This window comes from Hemicordylus capensis, chromosome 14, assembly GCF_027244095.1.
Source record: "Hemicordylus capensis ecotype Gifberg chromosome 14, rHemCap1.1.pri, whole genome shotgun sequence".
Classification (NCBI taxonomy): domain Eukaryota; kingdom Metazoa; phylum Chordata; class Lepidosauria; order Squamata; family Cordylidae; genus Hemicordylus; species Hemicordylus capensis.
This window is the reverse complement of record NC_069670.1, coordinates 16,625,526-16,648,474: the sequence shown is the minus strand read 5'-3', so window position 1 is coordinate 16,648,474 and position 22,949 is coordinate 16,625,526. Positions and strand designations below refer to the sequence as shown.

The 22,949-nt window shown below is 44.9% G+C and overlaps 2 protein-coding genes across 17 annotated transcripts in view; one reads left to right on the top strand and one right to left on the bottom strand.

The window, feature by feature from the left end:
* The window catches only part of LOC128337077 (acylphosphatase-2-like), a 46,964-nt gene extending 33,195 nt beyond the window's left edge, over positions 1–13,769 (bottom strand). For 2 of the 6 annotated variants that reach the window (XR_008312173.1, XM_053277657.1), the window contains exon 1: positions 2,439–2,723. The gene's annotated coding sequence lies outside the window, so the exon portion shown is untranslated. Of the gene's footprint in view, positions 1–2,438; positions 2,724–2,873; positions 3,023–11,676; positions 11,809–12,786; positions 12,878–13,535 lie in introns of those variants that run through there. The other 4 variants (XM_053277661.1, XM_053277659.1, XM_053277660.1 and 1 more) reach the window with 4 other exon arrangements.
* C14H11orf80 (chromosome 14 C11orf80 homolog) lies at positions 1,404–22,937 on the top strand. Of its 11 annotated transcripts, none has more exons than XM_053277643.1 (16): positions 1,404–1,424; positions 7,807–7,951; positions 8,503–8,556; positions 9,002–9,102; positions 10,984–11,067; positions 12,056–12,111; positions 14,336–14,407; positions 16,069–16,249; positions 17,305–17,452; positions 19,652–19,789; positions 20,466–20,587; positions 20,830–20,940; positions 21,160–21,258; positions 21,890–22,010; positions 22,214–22,485; positions 22,803–22,937. In XM_053277643.1, exons 1-16 carry the CDS (start codon positions 1,419–1,421, stop codon positions 22,854–22,856), a joined length of 1,764 nt encoding a protein of 587 aa, XP_053133618.1. In that variant the 5' UTR covers positions 1,404–1,418; the 3' UTR covers positions 22,857–22,937. The 11 variants fall into 11 exon arrangements, with proteins under 11 accessions (XP_053133618.1, XP_053133623.1, XP_053133616.1 ...); XM_053277648.1 differs by lacking the exon at positions 1,404–1,424 and adding an exon at positions 2,119–2,640; XM_053277641.1 differs by lacking the exon at positions 1,404–1,424 and adding an exon at positions 2,670–2,789.
* Positions 22,938–22,949: the final 12 nt, after the last annotated feature.

The window sequence follows — 22,949 nt, the reverse complement described above, 5'->3', positions numbered from 1 at the left end:
GGCAGTGGGCCCCCAGACAACTGTCTCCCCTTGCCCTATTATAGTTATGCCCCTGATGGGTTCTGCAGTAAATAATATAGTTTTAAAATGAAGGCGGTCACCCAGTTATCACTTTCACCGTTATCACAGTGTCCAGTTCTGGGCACCACATTTTAAGGAGGATATTGATAAACTGGAACGGGCTTGAAGGAAGGCAACAAGGATAGCGAAGGGTCTGGAAACCAAATCTTATGAGGGAGAGTTGAAGGCACTCGCGATGTTTAGCCTGGAGTTTGTCCAGGCAGCAGGAGTTACCATGGGTTTACTGCAAGGCTTTGCCACGAGTTCAAAGTTGCCCCAAAAACTGACGCCAGAAGTGGATTTTTTAAAACCCCAGATATGGATCGGGCTACACTCAGTGTAACGCACAGTGAAAAACCCAAATTGTGTGTGAAGTGCTCCCCGATAGCTCACAGGGACTTCGGGGTATATTTGGCCGATATCTGAATGCACCTCCTCCATTCTGGAGGAGATGCGGTTCCTGGAGAAGACGAAAGGGAAAGATGAGATCAATGTGATATCATCACCCGTTGAGATCTTCTGGAGAGGTACGTCTACGATTGCCACTGGCTCGTCTGCTGGCTAGGGGACGGCCTTCTCGGTTGCTGCCCCTGGGCTTTGGAATGCGCTCCCTGTTGAGATAAGAGCCTCCCCATCTCTGCCAACTTTTTAAAAGGCACTGAAGACATATTTGTTCACGCAGGCTTTTAGTTAGATGTATAGTTTAAATACTTTTAATGTTGGGTTTTAAATGCTTTCAGTGTCAATGATTTAACTGCCCAGAGATGCAAGTTTTGGGTGATATAGGAAAAAAATACTTTAAAAAAAATCAGATTCAGATTCAAATATCTGAAGGGCAGTCAAACAAAAGTGGACTCATTCCTCTGTTACTTCTGAAGGCAGAACTAGAACCAATGACAAGAAAGCAATTCTGTTTAGACATAAGGAGGAATTTCCTAAGAGAAGAGCTGTTGGACAATGGAACAGTCTGCCTCATGCAGTGGTGGGCTCTTCTTTGCCAGAGGTTTCTAAAGAGAAGCTGGATGGCCGTCTGACAGGGATGATTGCTGTAGCTGTCGTCTCCTGCACTGAGTAGGGGGTTGGACTAGAAGATCTCCAAAGTCCCTTCCCACTCTAATATTCCATGATTAAATATGAAGGGTTCTGTGACTGTAAACATCTATTGTATGTGTAAAAATCATATGATTGACGTGATTCCTTTTACAGAGAGCAGGAGGTAATCATATGAGGCTTATGAGGATTTACAAATGCATCGAAGTTCTCTATGTTGTTGCATCATATTTAGCAGCAAGAGCAAAGGGAGGGGGAAAGGAAAGAAATAAAGAAACGTGTGTGTGTTCTGGATCTGAAGCAGGGATATGAGGGTGAATAAATTGTCCAGAGATGGATGTCTGGGGTGGTGTAAAAGTATAATAAATAGATAAATAAATAAATAAACAAAGCCATTCCAAAAGTAAAAGACACCTCCCCCTCAGCTTTTTATATTACATATGAACATAATCAATATGCATTCTTTCATTTTAAAGGGGAGGGGCATAGAGAATACTATATACATTATATACAATATGGAAATGATGATTATGTTATATGGTTTTACTGTTTAACTGATTTTAAGTTTTTAAATATGATTTGTAGGGAGTTTTATGGCATTTTAACTTTTGTACATTGCCTTGGGATGTCTTATGAAAGGTGGTATAAAAACTGAACGATAGAGAGATAGAGAGATCATTAAATTTTGAAAAGGGGGCAGGATGCAAATAGATAGATAGATGATGATGATGATGAATTGTACATTTAATATCCTGCTCTTCCTCCAAGGAGCCCAGAGCGGTGTACTACTTACTTGAGTTTCTCCTCACAACAACCCTGTGAAGCAGGTTAGGCTGAGAGAGAAGTGACTGGCCCAGAGTCACCCAGCTAGTCTCATGGCTGAAGGGGGATTTGAACTCAGGTCTCCCAGGTTCTAGTCCAGCACTCTAACCACTACACCACGCTGGATAGATAGATAGATAGATAAAATTTTGAAAAGGGGACAGGATGTAGATAGATAGATAGACAGGTAGATAGATAGATAATTTTTGAAAAGGGGGCAGGATGCAGATAGATAGAGAGATAGGAAGGTAGATAATTAAATTTTGGAAAGGGGACAGGATGCTGATAGATAGAGCATTAAATTTTGAAAAGGGGGCGGAATGCAGATAGGTAGGTAGGTACTACTAGGTAGGTAGCTAGATTGTGCCTGAGAGAGAGCGAGCGAGCTGGATGGTGGGGTGCAATATACAGGCTTTTAGACGATAACTCAACACAAAGCTCCCTCTCTCTCAATATAGACCATTGGTTCAGCGGGTGTGGGGCTGAAGAATGTGAGGCGCCATCACCTGTTGGGGCCGATGAAAAAGGGCTTGGGGGTGCGCGCGGGGCGGAGGCGGCGGTGAGAGGCTGGACGGGTTTATCATCACCAACTCTTCCTTGAGACTAGGAGTGAGAGGCTGGACAGGGCAGGGGATGGACCACAGAGAACGCGCTTAACGGGCACGCGCTTTCTGTCACAACCCCCCACCCCCACCCCCTGCGCGCGAGGTAAAACTGGGCGGGCGGGCGTGGAGGAAAGAGTGAAGCGGCGCCCTCGCTCGCGCCGGTAGTTTGGGCGGGAAAATCCGTTATTTCGGGGCGGGAGATAAAGAGGCGGCCCAGGAATGAAGGGGGAGGGGGCGTCGATCACACGCAGGGTGCGCGCGCATGCATGTGTTGTGTGCGTGGGGGGGGAATGTGTGAATGGAAGAGAGAATGTATTGCGAAAGGAGGTCACCTACCTTTGAGGAGGGTCCAGACAAGCCCCTTGAGCCAGGGGTGTCACACACTGTGGCCTTCCAGCTGCTTGGACTACAATTCCCATCGTCCCCAGCCCACAGTGGCCAATAGCAAGGGATGGTGGGAGTTGCAGTCCAAGCGAACAGCTGGCGGGCAGAAGTTGTGCAGCAGCAGCCCTGCCCTAGAGTGAATGTGTGTGGGGTGGGTTTTTGATATGGTCTTGTGTGAGGGGAGAGAGGGGGGAATGTGGGAGCGGGCTACAGTAGCCCAAGTCGGGGGTAAATCCTGAGGTGGGGGCTTGTAGCAAGGAAGGAACAATAGACTACTTGGGGGCACAGCATTTGGGGGTGGGGTAGTCGCGTTTTATTTATGCATTTATTTTAAGTGTAAAATGAAGTCTTCCTTGTCTCAACAACTACAGCCATGACAAAAGCAACCATAAAAGCAAAAAAGGGGCAACACTTCATTCCTTCCTTCATTCATTCAATTTCTATACCACCCTTCCAAAAATGTTTACACAGAGAAATAATACATAAATAAAATGGCTCCCTGTCCCCAAAGGGCTCACAGTCTAAAAAGAAACATAAGACAGACACCAGCAAAAGTCACTGGAGGTCCTGTGCTGGGGGTGGAGAGGGCCAGTTACTCTCTCCCTGCTAAATAAAAGAGAATCACCATGTTAAAAGGTGCCTCTTTGCCAAGTTAGCAAGGATTATCATTATCAATAATAATTTTTAAAAGCTAAGGACGACATCTTTTATCATTCTAAAAACTTTTCCCTTCAAAGGGATAGAACTGGATAAAAATAAACTACAGGGAATTAATAATACTGGACAACATCCCTTTACGGTTCAAGAAATTGACCCCTGGCTGGCATATTTTCCCCTCAGCCTTTAAGTAGCCATTGCAAGTCTAGCTACTTTGTCATGAATGTGGCCGCCCAGAGACACAAGTTTTGGGCGGTATAGAAATGTAATAAACAAACAAATAAAATGAATGTATCTTGGCTAGACAGCAACAATATCATGTTGGTTTGCTTGTTGACATTAGATGGCCTCCTGTCAAATCTGAAATAGACACCTCCTTTGGTTCAATAGATATGTAGAGAAACACATTAAATCGTGGACACAGGTTTCTACTGTGAGGGGCACCAGGATTCAGGAATATAGAGGCACTGCTGTGATGCAATGTTGTGTTAGCATCTCTCCAAATATGTTTGTTTGTTTGTTTGTTTTTACATTTATTTCCCGCTCTTCCTCCAAGGAGCCCAGAGCAGTGTACTACATACTTGAGTTTCTCCTCACAACAACCCTGTGAAGTAGATTAGGCTGAGAGAGAAGTGACTGGCCCAGAGTCACCCAGCTAGTATCATGGCTGAATGGGGATTTGAACTCAGGTCTCCCCGGTCCTAGTCCAGCACTCTAACCACTACACCACGCTGGCTCCCATGTTGAATTAATGGGGGCCATTCACACAACCAGGTGGGCGGAAGAGCAGGTGGACGGGGTGGGGGGAAGGCTGCATGAAGCTTACCTCCCCCCCAGGACGATCCATGTATCGCGCACCCATACTGTCCTCTGCTGCAGAGGCCAGGACGATACGTCCCGGCTTCCGGGTATCGAGCATGGTACATTGCGGGGATCCCCCAGGAGACGGGTGCCTGTCTCTGTTAAATGAAGCCTGAGGAGGCACACAGTCCCGGAGCCTGACATACGTTCTCACACGCAGCCTAACCAAGGCTGGGCTTCCTTGGTTCTAGTCTGGGTTAGGGTGTGTGGGAGAACAGCTTCTATGTCTTGCTTTAATTCAGGGGCATAGCTAGGGGAGAGAGGGCCCATGTTCACCCCTCTCCCTGGTGGCCCTTCGGAGTGAGAGAGATAAGGAAGAAAATAGGGAAGGGTGGAGCTGGGGGCCCCGGGTTCTTTGAACCCATCTGCTCAATTATAGTTACATGTGGGCTTTTAATTCCATCTTGCTTTAAGTCTGTGTTTCAGTATCTCCACTCTTTCTGTAAATACTGAGTACAGCAATCCGTTGCATTGCCACGGTGTTGTGGTACATTTGCAGGCCAAATCTGAGATGATTGTTGCTATTTAACACTAATCATGTGAGTACCACTTTTCACTGTGTGGATCTCACTTGGGATTGCGTTTTTCTTTTATCTGTGAAGCTGCAAGGCCCAGAGCATTAGCCTGGGATGTTTATATTCTTATATTGATGTCATGCTCTTATTCTGCCCTCCAGTGGCAGCAGATAATGCCTGCAATTTTGCCCAGGGCTTGCTGGCATTCATCTTGAGAGAACCTTTTGTTGGGTAAAGCCAGTGGACAAAGCAAAATTAATAGCCTGTGTGGTGTTCTTGTGGGGGAGAGTTCACTACTTCAACATGAGTGCATAGAATTTGCCAGCTGACAAATCTGAGCATTTAGAAGCAGGATATACTAATAGTGGATTTTGTCCTAACAAAAAGTGACTCAAGAAAATATAACATCTCAGCTAATTGTTGTGCTGGTAAATAATTTGAATAGAAATCCCAAGCGATTCCCTATTATATTATGTATTCTACTTAAAATCATACTGCTTTTTCATATTAATTTCAAATCTGCAGTGTGATAACAAATATGTTTACCATGTGTAGAGGCAACATATTACAGCTGGCTTCCTGGTGCATGTATCTGTATGCCACTCATCTTATTGCCTGCTCATCTTACAGTTTCACAGAAACATATAAAATGTTTTGCATGTATCCATTAAAATGCAATGTGTGAAGTTGCCCACCATAATTGCCAATCCAAGCAATCAGTTTTATGGGTGAACTGCTGGACTCTTCACAATTCTTCCATTAGAGAGAAAGAGTGCAGTCCTCTGCGAGAGGCCCTGCCCTGCCCTTGTATGAACAGGTGGCCAGCAAGAAGCAAGTTAAGTGCTGCCTAATAGCTCTTGATTAGCTCTATTCACGGTGGCAGAGAATAATAGTTTCTGGGCTGTAGCACAGGAATATGTGTTTCCCTTGCATGGAAATCAGAAAGCCTGCTACACAATGAAGGGATTACATTCCAAGTCCTTTTTTGAGACACATACAGGGATATTTCCGTAGACATGGAGAACCTGATCCTGCACCACCTTAAATCGAGCTGTGTGTTTGCACAGCCTATTAACTTCCACGTTAAAAAAAAGCCTTGACACTTTTGGTCTTTTACTAGGAGAATGTAGTTAAGATGTGGTGAGAGGAAGAGAACATGCTTGTTTTTAAAAGCAAAAGGTACTCATCCTCCTCTAGCATTTATTTGAGCAGCCAGCACCCTGTTTACCAAAGAGAAGAAGATTATTTGCTCTTTTAAAAGCAGAGCAGAAACAACTCTTCAATTTCCTGGGGTAGACACTCTGCCTGGGATCTTTAAGAACCACTGCCCAAGTAGAAAATACTGGACTTGATGGGCCAGTGGTCTAACTGTTGGAATTTACTGCATAAGCTTTGCCTCTGCTCTTGTCTAGGGGGATGCTTGTCTATATAGGTTAGTGTCCATGTTTGGGTTTGGGGATGGAGACTAAACTCCAAAGGTTCTCCCTCTCTCTGAATAAGAGCCTGTTAATTGTATGCTTAGCCTGTGCTTTAGTAATAAATATCAGACTCTTATTTAACTGAGAAATAAGTTAAGTTGCAGCCTATAGAATTACTTATAGAGGATAAGTAATTTCTCTGCATACACTAATTTGGAATAAAGCAGCTTCTTAAAGAGTTTGTGTGAACAGTACAGAAGCAAGGCATATTATTCCAAATATCCTCATGTGAACACAGTCTTAACCTTGGCCCCCATAGCACGATGGCTAGCTGGGACTTCTGAAAACTGTCATCTTTCAAGCAAAGATCCTTTGGTCTTCAGTTACCTTGCCTGATATTCACTTGTAAATCTCAAATCTCCTTGCTTTCCTTAAAGAAGCACTGGCCCATAAGACTTATTTGCCCCACCACTTTTAAAGGAAGGGACAGAAACACAGAATGATAGGATGTTTTTCTTGCCTTAGGCATCATCTCTGTGTATTAAAAAGGGAGACACTGATGCTGGCAGTGGGGGGCTGCCAGGAGATATTCTAATCCACTTTTCACCTTGTTGCCAGGGATTACAGCTCCAGGGCTGTGGGAATATAAAAGGTTTGCTCTTCAGTGTGCTTTGCAGTGTTTTTCCAAATGCTTTTTTTGGACAATTCATGTTTGTTGTTTTTTCCTTAAGAAGCTTCCTTCTCCCTCTAGCTTTGTTGTGGTTCCCCTGCCAAGATTTTAGAAGCCTTTCCTGCATTAAGAAGGCAATGTATTCAGTGGTTTCAGGAAGCGTGAAAGAAAAAGCAATAGCAATCCTTTCCCTGCAGGACTAGTAGCCCTTTTATAGAACTGACCTGGAAAAGTAAGAACTTTCTGTCCCTGCTTTTTAAAAAGTGTTTCCTTATTCCTGAACATTTTAGGTAAGGATTTTTATAACACTTAATGTTTCATTTTAGATTGTGAGCCTTATGGGGACAAGGGACCATCTCATTGATGTATTTTTATTTTATTTTATTGTGAACTGCTTTGAGAACTTTTGGTTGAAGAGCGGTATATAAATATCCACAATAGTATGGAATTTGCTTTTGAGGTAAACCCAGTTTTAAAAAACTGGTAAAAGAGAATTTTGGATTAAAAACCAAATTCTGGAATTGTGCTGTAACACAATATGGGTGAAAATCACAGGCAGGGGTAAGAGAGAAGATTGCAGTCTTAGGTCCACATATGCTTGTAATCCCATTGAAGCCTTAAGGACATGCCACTGGGCCTTCTGTTTCCAAGACTAGCTGTCCTGGTGCTTAGCTTAGCAGATCTTTGCTCTTTCTCAAACCAGAATTTATGTACACAATTTCATAATTTTACTGGTAATTTCTCAAGGCTCTTTACCACTTCAGATTTTAGAATACTTAATCGTTCACCTTCAGTATGACAAACAAGAGCAGCCAGACGGGTTCTCCACATCAGGAGGGATGCTTGTGGTTTCTGTGGACATTGAAGATTCTGTCCAGTATGTGAACCAACTCCACTGTGCAACTCTTAGTGAGTATAATTACAATCATCCCTTCAAAGCAATGATCGCAACTGTGTTTAAACTGAAGGAAGAGAGCCAGGCTAACTTGCCACCACCTTCAGACCTGACAATTAGGGATAACAAGACCCCTCCTGTGAGGATTCCGTTTTTGAGTCAGCTGTCTCCAAGAGAACTGTGTGGCAGGAGCTGCCAGAGCGTCCATTGATGTCAGCGAGGGATGACGGCAACTCCATCAAGCCGCCTCCTGTGTGGGGTGACTATCCAGTTAGTCTTCACGCCATATTTTAACATTATTTGTATGATGTGTTACTCATATGCTACCCTGAGCAGTTGTTCGGAAAAGTGGAAATCTAAAGAAACGAATGACTAACCCCCTTCCTCTCAGCAGCCATTTCAAGGATCAGATGCTTTCTGTATGGCTACCAACAGTCTGCAGGACTATTTGCTGGGTAGTGGTTGTTGTAGAACCATGGGTCCATGGTAGAGGTTTGGAGAACAGGGATCCCTGTAGCTGGATGGAAATCTAAAATGAAACCTCCCCTCTTTTTGTTCTCCGCAGTTGCTGCAAAGGGTGATTTCTGCCACAAACTCCTCAGTGATCAGACGAGAAAAGGTAAATGTCTGAACAAGACCTGGGAGACAGCTCAGGCCTGAGACTTCCACTCCCTGATGTCCCTCAGACCACTGGTTGACCATGGGCAGCTTGAAAACCCTAGGTGGCAAATTAGCCCCAGCTTGTGTATGTTATAATGGAATGGCTAGCTGTTTTTCTTCCCAAAATGAGCAGTAAATGCCAGGCAATGTCACAGTCCCTGCACAGCAAGAACAACAGCATCCCCCTGAGCGCTATCTGTGTTTTCTGAAAAGAAAAAATCCCTCTATCTGGAGATGCTGTAAGGGTACTTAGTGACACAGCCCTAAATGTAAACCTTGCTGATTTATCTTTAGAGTCAGAAGGAACCCAGAAGGCTATTTAGTCTATTCCCCACACCTTGCTGTTTACTTTCTATGGCACTTTTAATGTGCTTGTCTCATTTTACCCATTTTCTCTTCTGCAGAAATGGAAGGCTTGCTGCCTTTATGCCAGAGCAAGGCTCTGAGTGGAAGAGGGTGTCCCCATGAATCTCTGCACACCATGCCTTTTCAGCTTTCCTTTGAGGTCAGCGTCTCTTATGGATTAGTTATCAAAGTTTCCTGCAGAGCCTAGTTGCTGTTGTCATTACTCAGTGTGGGCAAGCCATGTGGGAACATATCTCACATTAGTGCCAGTTCCAGGAATCCCCCATTCTCTTTTTTGTCAAAGAACAATGCCCTGTAAGATTTGGCCTTCAAGATCTGAATAAGATGCCTGTGAGCCCTCTGAGTAGGTATTTACTCTATCTGCAACTCACATTTCTTTCCATATAACAGTAAAGTCTTCTTAGCTCTCTCCACTGGGAAACTGCAGGATGAAGCCCCTCTGAGGGTTTACTAGTTTCTGGGCTTTGCCTCTCTTGGAGATTCCTGGACCTGAAAAGTTGTCTCTAGTATTTTAAACACTAGCTTGTCCTAAGGGAAAGCATTGCTCTGTTTTCTGTGTTCCTGCACCTCTTGGTGAGCAATTAGGCTTCCATCCTGCAGAGACATGGCTTGTGCCAGTTCTGCCTAGCCAATCTGTTCTCCAGCATCTTCCCAACAGCTGGTGAAGTTGTTTCAGCGTCCCTATGTGGCTTTTGTGGTGCCAGAATATAGTGCAGCTGTTCCCTCTTTCTTGCTTCTTGGCCTCTTGCCTTCACTTCAGAGAGATGCTTGTGTGGGACAACCGTGCAGACCAGTCCTGCTGGAGCAACAGCTTGTCTATATTACAAAATAGAAAGCCACTCCAAACCTGTCTTTGCTGTCAAAAGCTTTGCTGTCAAAAGCCAGTGAGCCTGAGCTGTGAGAAGGGACAATCGATAATAACAAAGAGTCCTCACTTTCCTATGAATCGACAATCCCCCCGAATCCTTTTAAAGAGTCCATAGTGCAACACCAGTGTCTATGTGTGGTGTAGACATACTTGGACACATTCCCATTGACTATACCTTGTGTGCATTAGGTTGACCCAGCCACAATGGAACAGAAAAAGTAAGACCAAGGAAAGGATTCTAAGGCTCTTAAGGGTAATAGGGCTGAATACTGAAAGATCTGAAATTTCTTTTTGGGCAGGCATGAGAGAACGGACATATCCAAATGTAGAGGAGGTCAGGACCTGACCTTCCCAAAACCAAGGCTAGTCAAGGGTAGAGCTCATGGGCTACTTTCTCCACGGAGATTTTGTAGAACAGCAAAATTATAGAGGCCTAAAATCCCCAGAATATTGCTGGAAAAAGCAGAGCCTTCATTGCACAACCAAAACTCCAAATGTAGAGCACATTTGTGTTTCTGGTACGCCTGGAGTTACTGAATTCAAAGCAGTGGCCTAGATTCTTGCTTGCAGTCTGAGGACAAGGCCAAGAACCTAGATTCTGGTCAGAACTGGCTAGAACAAGATAAGGCTGCTCTGGCATAGACTGAGCAGAGGTAAACCAACATCCTGTGCTTTTACATAAGGTGTGTTTGTGTACACATGTGTGTGTGCATGCCATGTGCAACCAGAAGAGCTTGCAATTCAGTGTCAAAATCCTACATACATTGTAAAGCACAAGGAAAGGGGAACATAAGCCTAGTCTGAAATTATAAATGGCCATTTCTCACTGGGCCTGACTGGTTTAAAGTGTTTGCTATTAACAGTAAAGAATGTCATGCTTCTTCATTTTCATCTTGTAACAGCAGTTTTAGCCTGCCAACTTGCGCACACTTTCCTGAGAGTACAGTATGCCCTGTTGAACACTGTGGTGTTTACTTGTGAGTAAAGAGGCATAAGATTGTGCTAGAAGTCTTTAAATGAAAATACCTAATTGACTGACCAGGCAAAATGATGGGCAAGAAGGAATTTTGAAGCTTTGGGAGTTTAGGGGATACAATCTAGCTTCAGTACAAATCTTTAGCAAATAATAAGGTGGACATTGTGGCTTTACAGCTCTATGAGAAGTCTGAAGATCTCAAGGAGGATTGTTTAGCTCTGAAGCAGTTCATCCACAGAATTAGCCTTGTGCATACCACGGTAAGACCTTGCTTCTACACTCTGGCTTGTCGAATGTGACTCTGAAGCCACCTTGGAATCACTAAGCTGCACATAGAAGACTTAAAAGTGGGGGTGCTAAACTATAGGCCAGAAATGTTTTCTAGGACCAGAAAAGGAGAAACAAATAAACCCCACTTTCTGTCCTCTGAAGCAATTTAGCCATGTCCAAATTTTTAAGTATGCCTGGATTGTTTGTAGGGGATGGGGGATGTGCAATATGAAGCATACAGCCATGGCACTTGGCACTACACATTTTGTTTCTGAGGTCTGTAGAGAGGCTAAAAGGGGATGACGAGATGGGAGGGGATAGTAGCTGTCATTTCAGCTAGGTGATTTCACTGGTTTCTGGCAGAACTAGGATGTAAAGTAGGCTGGACCAAGTATCCACACAGCCATTTATTTGTTTAGTTAGTTAGTTATCATATTTTCATACCATCTGATTTGTACACCTCTAGCCATTGACTGCCTGCAAGCCTGATATGTGCAGAAATCACATGTTTTTCAAATAGTCTTTGCCCAATGCCAACATGGCCACAAGAAAAAGTGCAAAGTTAACTGGAATGTATTTGGGGGGGGGTGGTGTCTCACCTGTGGGCTTATTGACAAAGAGCACGCAGGAAGGGATGAGGCAGGAATAGAACTTCAGCACAGATGACTTCACCAGGCAAATCAGTAGCACTTTGTCAGTCCATACCAGGCAGGCTAGCTAGCACTTTAATTCTGGCAGAAGACAGAAAAGTAGTCACAAATCAGGCTGAGGGAGAAAATGAGAGCACAGTTTTGAAAACACTATGTTTGGCAATAATGTTGTCTAACCTCTCTTCTTAAAGAAGTGAATGAAAAACAGTAATTTTGAAAGAAACAGCTAGTACAGAACTCGCCCCCCCATCTCTTTTTACCCAGCATCCTTCCCGCCCCCTCACCTGCTGTTTGAATCTAATGGATTCTCTACTGCTCTGCTTTGTAGATCAAATTTCATTACTGTGTAAAAATGAATGGCTACATTTCTACCAAGACATATAGGTGAGTAAACACTTCATCCACAAAGTTATCATGATGGTTGTGAAAGATTTACAAGGCTCGGTTGCTTTGCATTGGACATGAAGAAATAGTCATCATGGCCTACTTCCACACCCCCAAAGAATACAATCCCTGGCCTGGGAAAAAGAGACGTGCCTCTCTTCTCTAGGTCTGGCAGCCATTGAAAACAGCTGCTCTCCATGTCTGAATTAACTATTATTGGATTCAGTGGGATCACTGTTTGATATGACTGAAAAGGCTTACTGTTAAGAGCAGATTGCTCTGAAATTCCTACAACATGACACTTCATGGTCCTTACAAGCTCATATGAACAGTTCAGTTTAACACATGCATTTTAAGGCATGAAACACTCTTCTGCACTATTCTCACCGAGAGAAGAATTAATATGAATTAATATTAAGAATTAGTATTAATATCTTTATGCTTGTATTTTAAATCTTTGTAGTCATATTTATGTTTTTATATTTTAGCTTAATATTTTAATTGTGTGTTTTTATAGTCTTTTAAAAAAATTTCTGTGTGAACTGCCTTGGGATTGTTTTAATGAAAGGTGATATATAAATTTAACAATAAATAAAACAATAACAAAAATAAATAAATAGGTGAAGGAAAGAGACATATGAATTCCTTAAAGCATAATTCCTTAACTGTACATACCTTATTTCTGAGCTGTGTATTGCAGAGGAACATTTCAGGAGAAGGACCCTAGCTTCTTCTTCCCAAGGATGCTCCCATCCAGCCCTGTTTACTGGGCCAAGAGATACCTTTTAGAATGGTGGCTCTCTTATATTTATCAGGAAGAAAGCAACTCTCTCGGTCTCTCTGTTCAACCCAGCATAGCATTCCTCTCATGGGGGGGTGGGTTGTTGGAGCTTCATGTTTCTTTTTAGATTGTGAACCCTTGTAGGGTAGGAAACCATATTCATGTTTCTTTTGCTTTGTAAACCACTCTGATAACTTCCTTGCTGAACAGTGGTGTATGCATATTTTAAAATAATAATCCTGGGCAAAGACAAAAACGACTCTGGGAGATTCCTCATGTGTCTTTCCTGAATGTGATCTTGCTGGGTAAGTGTGACTTATTCAATATAGTAAAGAACAATATACTATAAAGGGGTGCTTTTCTGAATAACCTTTGTGGATGTATGCAACACAGCTCACTTGTGGGCATGCGAGAGCTCCCTTGATTTGCAGCTAAACTCAGAGTCTACCTGAAGCCACTGCACCTTTTGATTTAAGATTTATTTCCAGCTGCCTTGAGGATTCAAAGGCTTGTGCTTTCTTTCATCAGCAGCTGAAGTTCAAACTGCTGAAAGTATCTTTTGCAGTTGCTCAAAAAAGTTACAAGTTCTATTTGACTTAGCTTTGCGTACTCTATGAAACATTTTAGAGCAAACGTAACTTACAAGTTTCTCCCTTTCTTCTCTGAGCAAAGGAGGGACGGTAGAGAAATCTGTATCTCAGCAAGCCTGCAGAGTTGCCTCTGTTGTATTCTGCAGGCAGGCAGGTCAGTCCTGGTGTCATCCAAGAATCTTGCTGTGTCAGCTCTTACTAGAGTTGTGACTATAAACAAAGGATGTCCTGTTCCCACTCCTCTGGCTTTAGAAAGGGTCTGAAACCAAAATGTCCTGAATTAGATGGCAAGGATTGGCAGTTTGACCTGAGTACGCCTTCCCTATTTAAAGGGCTCTCATTTAAATACTCAGTCTTGCTGCTCTACATCCCAATTGCACATGGCAAGGGTAGGAAGGAAAATCAATGGTCCAGTCAGGCTTCCTTTAGTTTTAAATCACCTTTCTTTTAAATACCCAGCTTAGGCCCTGGGTATTTAAGAGAATGAGACCATTCATAGAATCAAAAACTGTGTTCTACCCAGGTTTGGGAGCTGTGTGTGGGAGCACACACAATTCCCAAACCTAGGTAGAACACAGTTTTTGATTCTGTGAATGACCCCAGCGTCTTCTTTACCATGAGCCCCATTGACATTACCATTGAGATCATCTGGAGAGGTCCGTTTGCAGTTGCCACCAGCTCTTCTGATGACTACGAAGGGATGGGCCTTCTCTGTTGTTGCCCCAAATCTCTGGAATGCGCTCCCTGCTGAAATAACAGTCTCTCCATCTCTGACAACTTTTCTGGCAACTATTTAAAAGTCCCCAAAGACTCGTTTTTTTCACCCAAGCTTTTTCTGACTTCTGCTCCTTAGCACAGAGAGGAGAGCCAGTACACGTCTGCCAGATGGGACAAGGCTACTCAGTGAAGGGAGTCATTTTGTGAGGTGAGTTGTAGTAGGTTTGCAGGTGCTGCTTGAGCAGTTATGGGTATAATGTTGACCCCTGAGAACAGTAAATCATATGCAAGAAGAAGGTTTCAGCTACATTACTAACATGTTTGAGGTTCTAAGACTTGAACAATTGTCCCCACCCACCACCCCTTTTGCCAAAGAGACATGACAAAAAGATTCAGCAAATATAATTGAGGCAAGTTTGAGAATTGTTAGCCAGATCCTTTCATAAAATTGGATCCAAAAGGCAGCGGGCATAATCTACCAGGAAGTTTGGTGCTTGTTCCATGGAAAAAGAATGAGTGCTGGGCAAGATTACTACTGTAGGTGACCTTGGTAAGTTTCCATTGCAGTCTAAGTTTGAAGTTAGGAATGAATGCCAGGCATTGAGTGAGGGTTAAGCAGCGCTGCTGGCCGAAGGTGCCAGAATACTTCCTTCATCTTCTTAATCTTTTGGCCACAAAGCTCTGCTCCAGGCAGCTAGGTTATTTACAATGACCATTACTGGCTGAGATGGTTTTAGAAGTGGGGAGAAGGGAGCGCCTTGTGCCATAAGCAGCTTATGCTGCCACCTGGCGGACATGTGAGGTAAAAGCTGTGTGTGTGGATTTGTGGTGGGAAGGTGTCGTTACATTCTTGTGTCAGGCAGGTTGTGTGTTTTGTGTGCATGGTGGGCTGGAAATGGGGGCATGTCCCCTTCAGCATGCCTGAACCAGCTCCTTCCATGCCTGGTCCACATGAGGACAGTGTTGGCATGTCATCTTTCAGCTGGTGCAGGCTGTGAGTGTTGCTATGGACGCTGAGAAAATGGCTGGGAGTGTCTTTAGCTCTCATGTGTTCGCCTCTCCCGTTGTGCTGGACTGGTACAGGATCCTGATGAAGCCATCCAAATCAGACCATTGGCCTCGCAGCCACCTGGCAAGCCTCTTAGAAGCTATTGTCTGCTCACGACTTGTGATTCTGCTGCATTGGCTGCAGACAGCAAGAAACTGGAAATGGAGAACCATATTCTAGGCCACAGTATGGGGGGAGGGGTTTCAACTCCCCTTATAACATACACATACTACTAATGGCTGCCTTTTGGACCACACATCACAAAAGGAAGAAAGATAGTACACTTGGGAAGGAGCAGTGCCATGAAAAAACCTCCCCAGGCCAAGGGTTCAAGTCCTTGGGGAACAACACACACCTGCAGAAAAATATAGAATGTTTTGCCAGAGGAGGAACTGGGACAGTCCACAAGAGTGGCTGTCCAGGAACACCCAAACCAGAAATGAAAGGGGAGAAGCAAGCAGGGCTTAAACTCATACAGAACAGCTCTCCATTCAGCAAGCAGGTTAAGGACACATCTGGGGGCATTTGTCCTCCCACGGCCAACCCACCACCCACCAGGGACTTAGCCATGTGCACCAGGGTCACAGAAGTGAAGGAGATTTAGCCTTGTTCCTGGTATTAGCCAGCCCTATAAAGTGACAGCAGATCTGCGAGTATCTGAGGCTCCCTGCAGGTAATGCAGGAGTTAAGAAATGATGCAGCCCAAAACTGGAATGGTCTAGCCAGAGGCCCTTCTGAAGTTCCTCTTACAATTTCCTTGATGTTGTTTGATTTCTTTCCCACTATTATCCTCCATCCTTTTCTTGTATGGGTGTGACCAGCAAAGCCATATGGGCTTGTGACAAAATCCACCCCACGGCTGGTGAACCAGTTGGTCTCTTCATTCCGGAGGAAATAGCTGAAAAAGGTTTCAGCGGAGAGTTGAAGCTCACGCCTGTCATGTCTCTATGCCCTTGCCAGAAACAACTCCCTAACCAGCCAGTGAGGATAACTGCTGTCTCTGTATCCTTTGCTGTGACCCTTGAAAGAGCTCATACCATATATGGATGGTGAAAAAGAACCCACCTGGAGTGGGGCTCACAGTTTATCCAAGGACTGGGGAACTAGGATGAAGTTTATAGCGCGTCTATGGCAGGGTATCAATGATGGTGGTGGCAGCAGCTGCAGCAGCCTGTTCCCCCAACACCAGGTGTGCTTCTCTGCTGCTACTCTGAGAATCTACCCACTGGGGAAGAAGCAACAGCAGCAGCTGCTGCCTGACCCCCCCCCCCGCCACCCCCATCAGGAGGCATTCTCCTCCAACTGAGTTTCTACTCACTGGGAAAGCAGCAGCCTGACCTTCCCTCTCTTTCCCTCCTGCCCAAAGTTCCAGGTGCTCTTCTCCACTGATGCACTGTGGGTCTCCACTTGCATGGGAAGCAACAGTCCAACTTCCTCTCTCCCTCCCAGTCATGACAGGCACACTTCTCTACTTCTGCATCCCAAGTCTCCGGGCTCCCAGCTCTTTCTGTCTCTTCCCTCCCCAGCGCTAATTTGGGAGTGCTGCTGATGGGGCTTCACAGGAAACCTCTTCACCAGGCACATGTCATGAACCTGGATCCAGGACCTCCCCCGTAGTGTTCCGTCTAACAGGGATTCCCGGATGTTGTTGACTGCAACTCCCATAATCCCCAAGCAAAAGCCATTGCAGCTGGGGATTCTGGGTCTTGTAGTCAACTTCTGGGAATCCCTGTTAGAGGGAACACTGCTCCCCCACCCATTGAGGGAGAAAGCTGACAGTTCAGGGGATGGCACAGGATGGGAAGACACTATGTAACTCGGTGAGAGCACTTGCACGGGGTCATATGAAAGCCTCCCAATCAAACTTCTAATCACCATGCTGATGTTGTATTCCTGGATTATTAATAAGTGTTTGTGGCAAGAAAATAGGCCTAGGACTAGCTGACCCAAAGCTGCTGGTGGTGGCGGCAGTACATAAGTAGCTCCTATACTAATGACAGTATCCCCAAAATACCATTAGTTTGCCTGCAGGTGATCTTTTCCTTAGCCAACCATATATATTTCTTTATGACCCTGCCGGCCTGCCTATATTGTTGCCCACTGAAGAGGTGTCACATTCTTTTTTTGGAGATCCTTCATGGGTAGTGCCATGGGAGAGATACGGCTATCAGGCAACGCTGGATTCAGATCCATATTGGGAAGAAGGTAGAAGCAATAAGACGTTTGTCACCTACATGATGGCTTGTTTTGAGTTCTGCACAAATGCTGAAAAGCTACCTGAGAAATGAGTATTCATGTGACTCAGGGATTCTTGAACTTCAGTCCCCAGATGTTGAACGATAACTCCCATCATCCCCAGCCACAGTGGCCAAAGGTAACTCTTCTAGAGACAGCCTCTTGAGCAGTTGAAACTAGAAGCAGAAATACTATGGCTGGGTTCATGCAACCACAGAGATCCTGCTTAAAAAGTTACTCAGGATTAGTGAGCCCTGTGAAGCTGATGGCGAGAACCCAGAATTTCAGGGCAATCCTGATCAAACTGTTCTGGTTCACCAGCATTTAACCAGGATAGCTAACTCAAACTGAATCAACATTCCAGTTGGAGGTTTGAATCCTGATTACCTATCCTAGTTAAATGCTGGTTCACTGGAGTGGTTTGACCAGGATTGCCCTGAAATTCTGGGTTCTTACAATCATTTCCACAGATCACCAGTCCTGATTAACTTTCAAACCAGGAGTTAAGGGAATTGAGCCCAGGCCTCCTACATCCAGATTCAACACACTCCATCCTCAGTGTCAAACTGGCTTGTAGGCTCAAAATACCAGAAGCCACATCAGCTACCAGCTCTTTAAACCCAATTTAAACATTATGCTGGGTATATAAGAAAAACCCGCTCACCTTCCATACAGCTGGCATCTCCTTTAAATACATATTCACTACTTGTGAAGTGTTAACATGTCGGCGTGATGCCTGCCCATGCCCACTGATCCCTAAACCTGCCATGCTAATAGTGTGCAGCTGGGTGCAGTGACCTGCTTTAGAGCTGCCAGCCATGTGGAAACACTGCACAGAGAAATGCTTCTTACACATCTGGCATTACATTTAAATCAGGTCTTAGAGTCCTGTGGGAATTCCTCCTTTTCCTTCTCCCTTCTCCATTAACAGTTATAACATGACAAAGGAGAGGAGAGGACTGGTCTTGTGGTAGGAAGCATGAATTGTCCCCTTGGCTAAGCAGGATTCTCCTTGGTTTGCATTTGAATGGGAGACTACATGTGAGCACTGTAAGATGTTCCCCGTAGGGGATGGAGCCACTCTCGGAAGAGCACCTGCATGCATGCATGCAGAAGTTCCCAAGTTCCCTCCTTGGCAGCATCTCCAGGTATGGCTGAGAGAGACTCCTGCCTGAAACCTTGGAGAAGCTTCTGCTTAACTTTGTAGACCAGGGATTCTCAACGTGTGGGTCCCCAGATGTAATTGGACTTAAACTGTCATAATTCCCAAAGGCCACTGGGGCTGGGGATTATGGGAGTTGAAGTCCAATAACATCTAGGGATCCACACGTTGAGAAACCCTGGTGTAGACAATACTGAGCTAGATGGACCAAGGGTCTGATTCAATATAAGGCAGCAGCTTCCTGTATTTCTAAGAAAGAGATGCTAGTCCAGAAGTTCATCCTGGTACACAGACTCTTCTACAGTGAAATCCTCAGAGAACTACTGACCACCATTAAGGCAGTGAGGTCACCTGAGACAGACATAGTTCCAGGCAGGGCAGGATATATGCGGGTAGGTAATTATATTTTAAAATGCAGCTTCTGTTTCTCTCAGTGAGCGTGTTTCTGCATTACCAAGTTCTGAAACAGTGGGGGAGGGGGCCCACTTCTTCCATGGAAGGACAAAAAGCTCCAGTGATTGACATGGACCTGCCTGTGGAGCGAGGTGGGGGAGTAACCTCTCACAGGTTACTCCTCAGGTTCCTTCTCCATCTACTGTGGAGACGAATCTTCATGGCAAGTCTAATGTTCCTTTCTGTAGCTCTTCAGTGCTGTTACTTACCCTGAGTCCTTTGACTAGAGTGGGCCATAGAACTCAGCAAATAAATTCTGGGCTTGCACAGCACAGACATGCAAAGATGGATTGTCTCTCAATTCTAGTTATTTTGTTAAAAATGCACAAAGGTATCTTCAAATCCACCATGTTGTATAGCACAGGTATCAACCAAATATTTTAAACAAGAATGTGTCAAAAACTTATGCAGCAGGGAAATCATTCCCCCTCAGACTTTTTACTAGATAAAGAAAAATGCCTCTGATAAAGTATTGCCCAGTTCCTTAGCTTCAGTAATTCATCCCTGTCTTTGTTATCTAAATGAAATGCTATGTAACGTGTTCTGTCTCTCAGATACAGCAATGCCTGATGTCAGATACAAGCTGCACACCAGCCACAAACCTGATCTGGATACTCAGGAACAGACACTGCTGCTCTTCCTTTTTCTCCGTTACTCTGATCCATTTCAGGACCAGCCAGTCTACAATTCCTGTATGTTCCTGTACATTGTTGTGAGGGTGGAGAGTAATGTGCTAATTGAATTATGGAATGAACCTCTTTTGGGGGGCTACCCAGAGGGGCTGCAGAATGAGCTGAGGGGTGTGTGAGTGCCCAGTACATGACAGAGCAAAATAGACGGACACATTCTTTGGACTTCCCAGTGCTTTGGGCTGAGCGTGCTCCAGCCTTAGAACAGATACCTATCCTAGGATTCCTCCTAGTAGATACCTATTTTGTAAGCTTATCGACATGTGATTTCCCCACCATTTTCTTGATTTCAAATTATTTCAAGCAGAAAGTCTTTATATTTGAAGAGGAGGACATAGTCCTGTCCTTGAATGTCTCTGCTCTGGGAAATTGACTGTGCTGAGAGAGGAACAAGTCCTATCTTGTATTTACTTAAGTCTTCCCTGATTTCACAGAACTCATGAAGAGCCACAATCATATATTCCTTTGCCTTTTCTCTCTCTTATCCCATGGAGCCAATAAGGCAAAACTGTCTATACCTACAGGCACACTATTTTATTAAAATATATCTTGCTGTGGGTATTGGCACATATCTGTTATACTAATTCTTGCGTTTAGTTTTTGAAACTTGATAATGTTGGATCATCTGCCCTTTGTCTAGGTTTAACATTTGATATTTCTATTCCTTTATATGGTGCAGGGGACCAGCGCATGATACTATCCCATATCTATCCTATCTTCTTATGCAGCGAGCAGGCTGTGAAAGGTGCCATCCAAGGAGTGGCCAAGAGCATCCTGGAGCAGCACCACAAAGTGGTCCAGGTGAGAGTTCAATGACAAGAGATCTGGACCACTGAAGACAGAGGGTCAGGGGAGAAGGTTCTGTGAGCAGGATCTGAAATTCCCGCCAAGTCCTGTTTATACGTATAGATCAGTATATGTCTCTGGAGAAGTTATGTAATATCCAGTCCTGACACAGAAACAGTCTTGAGAGTCTTTCCCCCTGCAGTTGGTATGGGCTGTGAGGCAGCCAGATGTCAAGAAGCACTCTTGGGTCTTCACAGGAACAGCAGAAACTGACCCATTCTTTGCCCATCATGGTGGATGCCATTTCCAGCATCATTTCAAGCAGCACCGACAGCGCGTTCAGGAGGAGATGTCTCCAACATCTGCAGGTGATTTTTCATTGTAGATATGCCTACAACCAGTACTTTGAGCTAGATCAGATGAGGCAGCATGTCAGAGGCACAAGTTAAATTAAGCCCGCGTCCAGACTAGTCATCTTCTTCGAGGTGTCACCTTTAAGGATCATCTCACAGGCTCAGTTTCCCAAGGAGGATGTAACAGAGAACAGAACTCTCTTTGCTAGGGAATGTGTGTCACTCTATCTGTAGGTTGCAGATACCCAGGAGCTCCAAGTTACGATCAGAGAGACCTTCAGCAAAGCCACTCTTAAGCGATGGAGGCCTAGCAGCACATGTGACGTCAAAAGGGCAAGTTGTGTTGTCTTTGTCTTCTGCTCAGCATCATCCTAATCACTGCTAGCATCACAAAGTCAGTCTCCCGCTGAAGTGATATATTCTAAAGTCTAGCACAGAACTCTGTGCAGCCATTCTGTAGTCAAATGTCTTTGTTGATTTGTGATCTGTACCCCAGCTGGGAGCATTTCACGGGGTTGTTGTGAGGACAGACGGGACAGGACGTTGCTACACTCTTAAAGCCTTATTAATAAGAAGCCAAAGTATTACCCAAGTTTTCAACAGTCTTCTGCTACAAACAAGGCCTGAAGAGCTATAACACTGTTCTTGATGGCATGTAATAATTTGGACCCCTTGTTTTTCCACTAGCTTGCATGGCTGTAAAAGGGGCTTAGACAAATTCATGGAGGACAGATCAATGGCTACTAGTCCTGATGGCTATAGGCCACCTCCAGCTCAGAGGCAAGATGCCGCTAAATACCAGCTGCAGGGGAGCCACAGCAAGAAAGAGGGCATGCCTTCACTTCCTGCCTGTGGACTCCTCAGAGGCAGCTGGTGGGCCACTGTGGGAAACAGGATGCTGAAGCAGATGGGCCTTCTTGGGCCTGATCCAGCAGGGCTGTTCTTATGTTCTTTTGTTCCATAGCCTAAAAATGATGAGGCAAGGCAGCTGAGTACCTTACCTTCTGCCCACCAGAAGCCACCATGCCCCTGCGTGAGTTCTACAGGCCTGGAGCAAGGGACACATGAGAGCAGTGGAGTAGAAGGTAGGTTGGGGTGTTTGTATGAGAAGGCGAGTTAGTAAGAAGAAAAGACAGAGAGAGCTGGGAGTTCAAGGGGTGACGAAGACTCCAGAGACCTGGTTGATCTGACCCTTCACGCTGTGTGAGTTTTTGTGATTATGCCTGTACATGGAAACTGTATTTGAGTGAGTCCTGTGGAAGCCACATTTTGATGTTATGTTCTGCAGGACTCTGGTTCAACAAACCAGACTTTGCCAGGATGAGTCAAACAAGGAAGAGGAGGCCAGCCAGGGAAGAGCTCCCTCCAGAGGGTTCCAGAGACCCAGACGCAGAGGCCAAAGGAAAGAGAGATGGCCTCTTAACAGAACCAGACATGCCTTTGAGCTCTTCCTTTTCATCTCCTCCTGCAACCAGGCTCACTGCCATCCTGGATAATAGCGACGGGAGGTTCGCAGCTCCACCAGTGGACAGTGCTGAGAATAATGAAAATCTGTGGCAGGTTTGTCAAGAACTTTCCTTGTGAAACCCAAGCATCATGCAAAGATCTGTCTTGGCTCCCAGTTGTCGTGAGAAGGCAATGTCACCACCAATAGGGTTAACAGCCAAGGATGCCTCATGCCTGAGCACTGACAAGTTACACTTGAGGTGGCAGTCATGGGAAAAGGTTCAGCAGCTCAGGGTCAGGGTTCGAAGTGTCACTTCCCCTGGCCTAGTGAGAGCTAGGAAGGCGCCTCTGTGGCTGATGTCCTTTGGTTGAATGTTGGCTGTAAATCTGAAAGGGCCTTGCCAGCTCCCTGGATTTTGCTTGCCTTGCAGGACACCGAGTTTTGGAACCAGGAAGTCTCAAACTTGTTCAGATGGACACCCTGAAAGGGTCCCAGCATGCCAAGGAAATGGGAAATGCTGCGTTCTGGAATGTCTGTGCAGGCCAATAAAAAGTGAGGAAACCCGCCCCAAGGCCTT

Coding starts and splice junctions, on each gene's coding strand:
- C14H11orf80 (XM_053277639.1), top strand. CDS start 2,989: ATGGTGGGAGTTGCAGTCCAAGCGAACAGCTGGCGGGCAGAAGTTGTG. Junction 9,103..10,983: donor CTTTTCAGCTTTCCTTTGAG/GTCAGCGTCTCT, acceptor GTGGCTTTACAG/CTCTATGAGAAGTCTGAAGA. Junction 20,941..21,159: donor GATGTCTCCAACATCTGCAG/GTGATTTTTCAT, acceptor CTCTATCTGTAG/GTTGCAGATACCCAGGAGCT.